The sequence below is a fragment of the Priapulus caudatus genome, unplaced genomic scaffold (assembly GCF_000485595.1).
Source record: "Priapulus caudatus unplaced genomic scaffold, Priapulus_caudatus-5.0.1 Scaffold38, whole genome shotgun sequence".
Classification (NCBI taxonomy): Eukaryota; Metazoa; Priapulida; class Priapulimorpha; order Priapulimorphida; family Priapulidae; genus Priapulus; species Priapulus caudatus.
In genome coordinates, this window is record NW_014577099.1 from 1 (window position 1) to 8,202 (window position 8,202).

At 42.4% G+C, this 8,202-nt stretch overlaps 1 protein-coding gene across 2 annotated transcripts in view; it reads left to right on the top strand.

Annotated features, from left to right (window-relative positions):
• Window positions 1-2,720: 2,720 nt before the first annotated feature.
• Window positions 2,721-8,202, top strand: part of LOC106819360 (metal tolerance protein 11-like) — a 34,077-nt gene continuing 28,595 nt past the window's right edge. Inside the window, exon 1 of one of the 2 annotated variants that reach the window (XM_014824009.1) lies at window positions 2,721-2,905. In XM_014824009.1, coding sequence (XP_014679495.1) covers window positions 2,793-2,905 — 113 coding nt within the window. In that variant the 5' untranslated portion in view covers window positions 2,721-2,792. Of the gene's footprint in view, window positions 2,906-7,637; window positions 7,794-8,202 lie in introns of those variants that run through there. The other variant, XM_014824016.1, reaches the window with a different exon arrangement.

Below are 8,202 nucleotides of genomic sequence, written 5' to 3' on the forward strand. Positions count from 1 at the left end.
AATTAAACAATCAATCGATCAATTGAACGTTTGAATTTTGACACATATCCCCTCCCATACCCGTGCATGTGTCATTATGAGAGAATATGGGACAGGCATCATGTCAGCACACTGTAATTGTAAAGCCGGGCTTGGTGAATTCTGTTCACATGTTGCCTCGGTGTTATTTTATGTAGAGTATGCTGCACGTGCAAGAGAAATCACCCCCTCCCCTCAAACAGCTGCCTACTGGATGCCGGCGATATATGTATATAAGTGTAAATGTGTAGCGGCATGCAGTGTACCTGTGTATTGCATAGGAACATTTGACCGGCATTTACAGGTAATTATCGGCAATACAAGGCGAAAGAGAGTAGTGAAACATTGGTAGTAAATACATTTCGTGTTTATTCAGCATTATTGAAAATGCCCCAAACGTCTGTGGTCCGCCTGGTCTCTCGCTACTTTACCTTGTGTTGTGATCACGCTAGGCAGCCTAAAAAAGCTGTGTGCATGGCTCTCTCTGATAGCGATTGCTGCAGTTGACAACACCGCAGGAGAGCGGCGTTGTGATGGATTTGCTTAATAGGCAAATAAAATGAGCAGAGGTGCGTTGCTCAATGTACTTGTATACCATGCCTGAACTGGTTTCTGGAACCCTAATGGCCGGCGGCGTTGCATTATGGGTAATATGAAAAATCGTGGAACCCTCTATAGGCGTGTTCACACACAAGAAAAACCGCGATCCTAATCGCGATGGAAATACCGAGATAATTGTGTTGTTGTTCACACAGGAGGAAATATCTCGCAAATCGCCGAGCGGGATAATTCTATTAATCGAACTGCGCATGCTCACTGCCGGATGTTGATACGATCGCTTGGAATGATGGGATAGAAAATACCAGGATTATTTGCGCGCGCGTTCACACACACGCCGCGTGCAATTAATCGCGCTAATTCCAAATAATCGCAGTCAAAAGGGCGATTTGCAGCGCAATGCTGATCGTGATACTTAGTGAGATGTTTGCGTTCACACTTGTAAAAATCTCGGTATTTCTATCGCGATGCAAAAATCGAGATTTGCATCCCGCTAATTCCCGCCAGTGTGAACGCGCCTATTACCCAGCTAACAAAGTTATGTTCCGTGAATGTTATGGAAATGTTTCTTTTAGGTTAGCAGAACATTATTTAGTAACGTTCTAATAACGTGTTTTAGGAAAGTTTTCCTGACATTCTGAGAACGTTTTTACCAACATTCACATAACATTGATCAATCTCCGAAAATGACATATTAACTGCAGCAACACTACGTATGCGCTGCAGACTTATCTTAATCTCCAGTACGGCAGTACCATCACACACACATACACACACAAACAAGTACAAACAGTATAACTATCCCTATCACTAACCTTAACACAAACTATGGGTGATGCTCCATTAGGAGCGTTCCCAACTTTAATGTCATTAATGTCGTGATATAAAAGAGATATAAAGGGGGTGGATCGATATCAATTAGATATCAAGGGGTGGTTAGATATAAAATAGATATCAGAGGGGGGTGGATCGACATCAATTAGATATCAAGGGGGGGTTAGATATGAAATAGATATCAAGGCGTGGGTTATATAGGGTATATAGAGGGAGCAAGCAACATTGAGACTGGGGTATGTTCGCTTCGTTTCACTTGACTTCGTTGCTCGAGCAAGCGAAATACTGAGCGGGGCCATATGTTTCTGAACTGACAATCAATTCCAAACAACTAGTGTAGGCTGGCTAATTAATTAATTAACTAATTAATCAATTAGGCTGGAGATTAATTAATAGCTAGTGAACGACATTATTTTGTGGGAAAGCAATGCATGCGCAAATGGACTACCGTACCCGTAGCTAGCTCGAGACATTAAGATACGGCTACCGTCCCCGTAGCCACTGCGAACAAAAATACATTTGATACCTGTGCTATAGTTTGCAACATCACAAAAACGGCAATTAGGAGTTTCGAACCTATCCGAGGACGGTTAACGTTTTCCGAACATTCCAAGAACATATAACTCTCTCACCAAGTAAAACCAATGAATGCATAACGATATGGGAATGTTCTTAGAAATTTTTTGGCTAATCTAACCAAACTAGAACCTCCAGCGAATGTTACGAGAATATTCCGTGTTTGCTGGGTAAAGACAACTTTGTTAACTCCTGATACAATTCAACACCCGCCCGCCCCCGCCCGCACGTGGCATTTTCCTACGCCCCCGCCCGCCCGTGGCTTTGCCCTACGCCCCCTCCCGCACGTGGCTTTGCCCTACGCCCCGCAGGCAAAATGAACGAGTTTGCTACGCCCTAGATTATGGATTTATACCGCGTTAGGGCAAGCGGGAAATTAAAAACCTACAGTGAGAAATATTTTATACAAAGTTTTGCTTAGAATAGCGATAGCTTTAGTGTTTATTTAGTTTTCATTGTAGTAGCATATGAACACATCTGTGTAGAATGTTAATACTCAATCCGTTCACATCTAAACAGTGAACAGAAACCATATTTATACATGCGCTTCGTAGTTTCAGTAAAAAAACAAGTCAAGTACTGTAGATCCGAGCTGAAACTATATAATGTTCCCCAAATTCGCGCTAAACGGAAGTAAAAACCGGAAACAGATAAGCGGTCAAGATAAAGAGATAGTACTGATATATCGATCTAACTGCTACTTAAGGCCACGGTCACTACGCTAGCTTACACATAACAAGAAGGGATACAATTCAGACTACCGTAAACGCTAATTAGTTTCTCTCGTTTACCTCGGTAAGGACGATATGGTTCTCACGAGAAGAAAGCGATCTGGTGCTGCCGCCGCTGTTGCGGCTGCTGACGCGACTGATAATTATGATTATGATGATGGTGCTAACAGCAACCCCACAGAGAGGAGGTACGTTAGTTGAGACTTGAGAGCCAACAAAAACTTTTGGTCAAACGTTTTTTCACCTTGCAAACATCTCACATTTCTTTATGATACGTTTAGAATGTTATTTAATGGTAGCGATTGCATTGAACTATTTATTTATATCAGGAGTAAATAATATCAAATTTGAGATTATTTACTCCTGATGAGAGCCGATGTAGCCGAATATCATATACGCCATATTAATTATCTTATCTTATTTAACGGACAAATATATAGTATTTATAGTAACAGGAACACGTGATGTTATTTGGAGTTCTCTTTTCATGTACTCCTGTTTATTGTTTGTGATATCTGACATTAAATAATGATTCTTGTATCTTGTAGGCCTATCTATCTTGTTGTACTCCTGATATATATTGTATATGTATCCTGATATATATATATATATATATGTGTGTGTGTGTGTGTTTGTGTGTGTTTTTTTTTTACCTCCGCCCACGAAGTAACGGAGTGGAGGGGAGGTAATGTAATCGGTCTCGTGTGTATGTGTGTGTGTGTGTGTGTGTCCAGTCCGCGCGGCGCGATTGATAGCGCGTCGAGTCAGCGAGCGGCGAGTCAGCAGCAGGCGAGTGAGTCAGCAGCAACCACCAGCAAGCGGCGAGTCAGCAGCCGCCACCAGCGAGCGGCAAGTCAGCAGCAGGCGAGTCAGTCAGCAGCAGCCAGCAGCGAGCGGCGAGCCAGCTCGTAACACCAACATGTTACATGCTGGCGGAGGTATGCACTCTCCGTGAGTGCCCTCTGTCTAGTTATATCTGTTATTACCATACTACTAATTAATAGCCGTGTTAGCTTAAAGGATGTATAGGTCGCGCACAAAAGCTTTGTTAGTGCATTATAGCTACTATATAATTAGCTTAGCTTAGTTGGTTGATATTGTTCTATAGGCGTTCAACCATTATATCTACGGACAGTATAGATTTAGCGCGCAACCAAGAATGCTAATAAATTATAAAGGTTGACACCGTTGAGTAATTGTCAAGAGTGACAGATCGACGTAACCATATAGATCAGGACGTATCCATGACAAATTGTCATTATTAATCCCTGATATCTAGACGTGATGTGGCCATGAGGCCGAGGTGTGCCGAGGATTGACACTTTCTGTCTTCCAATCACAGCCTACGCCGCACCAGTGTTTTATATTTTTAAATATGGGAACCCATTGGACCACCAAATCGCCGATCTCAGGAACTAGGATATTCTGCTAGGCTAGAACGGTTTCCTACAATAGAGTTTGGCACAAATAATAACACGCTGTTTAGCGCACTGCGCTACGTCGTTCTGTTGCATTTTCGCATTTCCGTAATCAGAATAAGCCCCGCCTTCTTTGTTGATGGGCATGAATGGGACGTCAACGACGTGACCCGTTACTGCGTGTAGGTGTTTGGCGAGACTGTTTGCTTTTCGTAAATAATGAAAGGCCCGGCCGATGCATTTCGCACCGAAGTGGAAAAATTTGGCATTTTTACCCGCTTTCGGAAGTGAACGAGTGCGTCATTCATTGAACATTGAAGTTTTTCTTAAAATTAAATAATTCCAAAACTTCCTAACCGCGCTACTCAATTGTTTTAGCCAATGAACGTAGCTGCGTGTGTGACGTCTTCCCCGCGCGCTTTATGCTTGGCTTAGTGGGCCTCGAAATGGATATCGGAGGCATGCACCTCGCAACATGCGTGTTTGTTTACATATAGCTTTGTGACATCAGGATGGGCGGTGTCGGGAGTTCTGTGATGATAACCTCGTAATTTCTCAGCATTTCTTAAAGTGCATGAAACATTTGACCAATTTAGTGGTGTCAGTTAGTCACGGATATGTCACAGTAAGTACTAACCGTATATGTTTCACGTACGTTCACCTATTTTGCACACAGGCGGTCGATCGTTGTGAAAAATTGTGTGAAGATTTATTTTTATTGAGACGTTCCAAGTGCCTGCATTTGCTTTCATCAGTCTTTTACGTCAATGCACGTGCGTCAAAAGCCATAAACTCAAAACAATTTTATCTCTGTTATTGTTTACGCCTGAATGCTCTACATAATGGACCCCCAACAATTAAGCCATTTGACTGACTAGTCAAGAAATTCAAAGGTCTGTATATTGCTCTTATTTAGCCGCCAATAGTTCTTATTTAGAACAAAGTCTTCCTTGTTATCTGCTAAAACTACAGACCATCCACTGACCGCTGTGGAAACGTGCGCCGGGCCTCGAAATTGGCGCACGTCTCCACTGCGGACAGCGCTTCATACTTGAACATCCCCGCGGTTGCGTGCGCAAAACCACTCGGAACTGCGCGTCTCATCCGTGCGCAGCGCTTAGGGTCGACAGCATGGATCAAGGATCATCATGGATGCCAGTGACAATAAAAAAAAAGAATAGCAATTTTAATCTTATTATTAATGAAATCTAAGACTGAGCAAACACACACAGTCATCGACAGTCATGCTTCATTACTGCTTGAAGATTTTTGATTTTTGAAGATTTTGAATATTTCGTTGCAATGAATTGTGGGATACTTCCCCAAGTGAGCGGCTCAGCTAGCGGGTTACTTCGGCCTCACCCGGGTAACGCAAAAATACCACGTGACTGCCAAATCGAACGTACGTATTTGGGGCTGGCTCGAGTAGACCCAGGTTAACTTGTAGAAGCAAATCGAACGCACTATTAAGAATTGAATTTCAGGAGCTGAAAAATAGTATTTCGACCGTTTTCGGCCGAGTGGCAATATTAAAGCTAGGTAGCCATGTACTTCAGCTGTGCACCCATAGAAATAGTATAGATAACTATCTATAGTTATCTATACTATTTCTATGTGTGCACCATTAGAATTATGTCATATGTTGTCCAGCATTTTAAAAAAATATCGCGAATTTACTAACCGACACCACATTTATGCCTGAAAAACAGTCGCGCAGTCGAATAGGGGCCATACATTGAAATAATTCGTTTTAAATTACCAGTAACCATCCACCCATCTCCATGTGCATGTCATTGCCACACACGAATCCTCTCGGCCTCTAACCGGTAGCGGTAGCGCTGCCGGTAGCGTAATTTTTTTTCCTATGTCAATCAAGAACATAGGGCTCTAGTGAGCGCTGCTATTGGTTGAGCTTGTTTCGTCGCTCAATGACGTCACAGTGTCGTCATATTCATAGCACATCCAAAATTGATAATTCGAATATCTCTCAATAACCTAGCGAGTACAGCACGCAATTCAAGGCTGAAAGGTCGGTGGATCGAATCCCATCCATTTTTTTATTATTTTCCTGTTTTCTGTATTTTTCTATCTTTATTCGTTTAACCATTTTTTCCCAATTAACGCAAATATTTACATGAATTATTTACAACAATTTAATAACAACAATTCATTTTTACAATTAAAAATTGTATTTTTTATATATTTTTTTAAATAGGGTTTGGGTTAGGGTTAGGGTTAGGGTTAGACAGAGCATATAAATCACCATATAACCACATAGGCAAAGCATATAAATCAGTAGGTGATTTATATGCTTAGGGTCACAATGCAGTGAATGCACCATAAAACAGGAGTTTGAGGCACGTGATTTGTATCAACCAATGGCAGCGCTCACTAGAGCCCTATGTTCTTGATTGACTTAGGATTGACCTCACTGATCTCTACTATACTATATAGTCAGGGGCGGATTAAGGCTCACTAGTTCCCTAAGCACTGACCGATCTTGGTGCCCCCCTCCTTTCCACACTGACCCAGTCCATTTTAGTTGTTGACCTGTCTGACCAGATATACAATGCAGGTTGTAGTAGTACAAAAATTTGCGTAGGATTTGAAGGAGGTGGTGATAAACAGGCGGGGGGTATGGGGGTCCTCCCCCAGAAATTTTTTAAAATGTAGATCGCAGGAGATGGTATTTGAGGCAATTTTGAGCGTACATGCATGTACACCTTCATTCTGACTACGAGTCAATCTATTTGTTTTTTACACGTTTCAGTTGTGAGAAAGACCTCTCTGTTGTGCAGTTGGTGACCATTAATGTTAAAAATATTCTTAAGGCAATTTCAACATTTGGAAAGGCACTCTCTAGTTTGTCTTCTGTAATTGTGTTGTAAAGTTCCATGTGAGTGAAAGAGGTTTTCTTGGTTGTTTTAAACTTATGAAGAACATATGAATGGAACTGCTGAAGCTCTGTAGACTAAGTGTTGTGCATGTCCTCCTGATGTCATCTGGATAAGCATCAATGAGTGACTGACAAGTCTTTGAGTACCTTTCACTTTCTGATAATTGGGAATTAGCACCTTGTTGGGTGGCATTAGGGGCCCCTTGTATTGTATTGTATTGTTGGGGGCCCCTTGTGGTACACCTGGGAAGTACAAATCTTTAATCGTTTTTTTTCTTTTCACCCTTTCCCCAATTTTGTGGTGTCCCCTTTGGCCCTGGTGCCCTAAGCACGTGCTTAGTCTGCTTAATGGTTAATCCGGCACTGTATATAGTAGAGATACTATATAGTAGAAATCAGTGATTGACCTAAGAAAAATAAATAAATACTACTATTATGACACGTGACCACTATTAAATCACTACCGGCAGGCGTGATTTAATAGTGGTCACGTGTCATAATAGTAGTATTTTTGTCTGATAGGTGGCGCTTTTTAGCATGGCTATGTGGGCCTTGATGTGGGCAGGTATAGTAAACATTTGTGCATCATCCCTTGATATACAGTTGATGATACACAGAAATCTGTGCATCGCTTCGTGATATCTAAGGCTAAGGTGCCTAAAGTGGTTTTGCGCCGTCTGGGCCTGGGCTAGCCCAACCAGGCTCTACGACTGTTTCACTGTCTAGACTTATCGCCACGTAGGCCTAGTGAGAAGCGAGAAGGTAAACTTGTGCCTTTTTTCATTCCCGCAGGGGCTGGAGGTACGGTAACCCGACCAGGCTGTGTGACTAACGTGCAATACACCTGGTACACGTGGTATTCTAACCCTAGCAATACCGTTTCCTGGAGCTAGAGGTACGGTAGCTCCAAGAAACGGTATTGCTAGGGTTAGGATACCCTAGCAAGGGTTAGGGTGTATTGATGTTAGTCACACAGCCTGGTCGGGTTAGAGGTACGGTAGCCGTCGTTCGTTGAAGCCCCTTTTTAGCGTTAGGGTTAGGGTTGGGGTTAGGGTTAGAGTTAGGGTTAGGGTTAGGGTTCTAGCTCATCTAAACTCTCAAATCGTGAATTTATTTGGCAGTGGCTACGGGTACGGTAGCCGTATCTTAATGTCTCGAGGCTACGGGTACG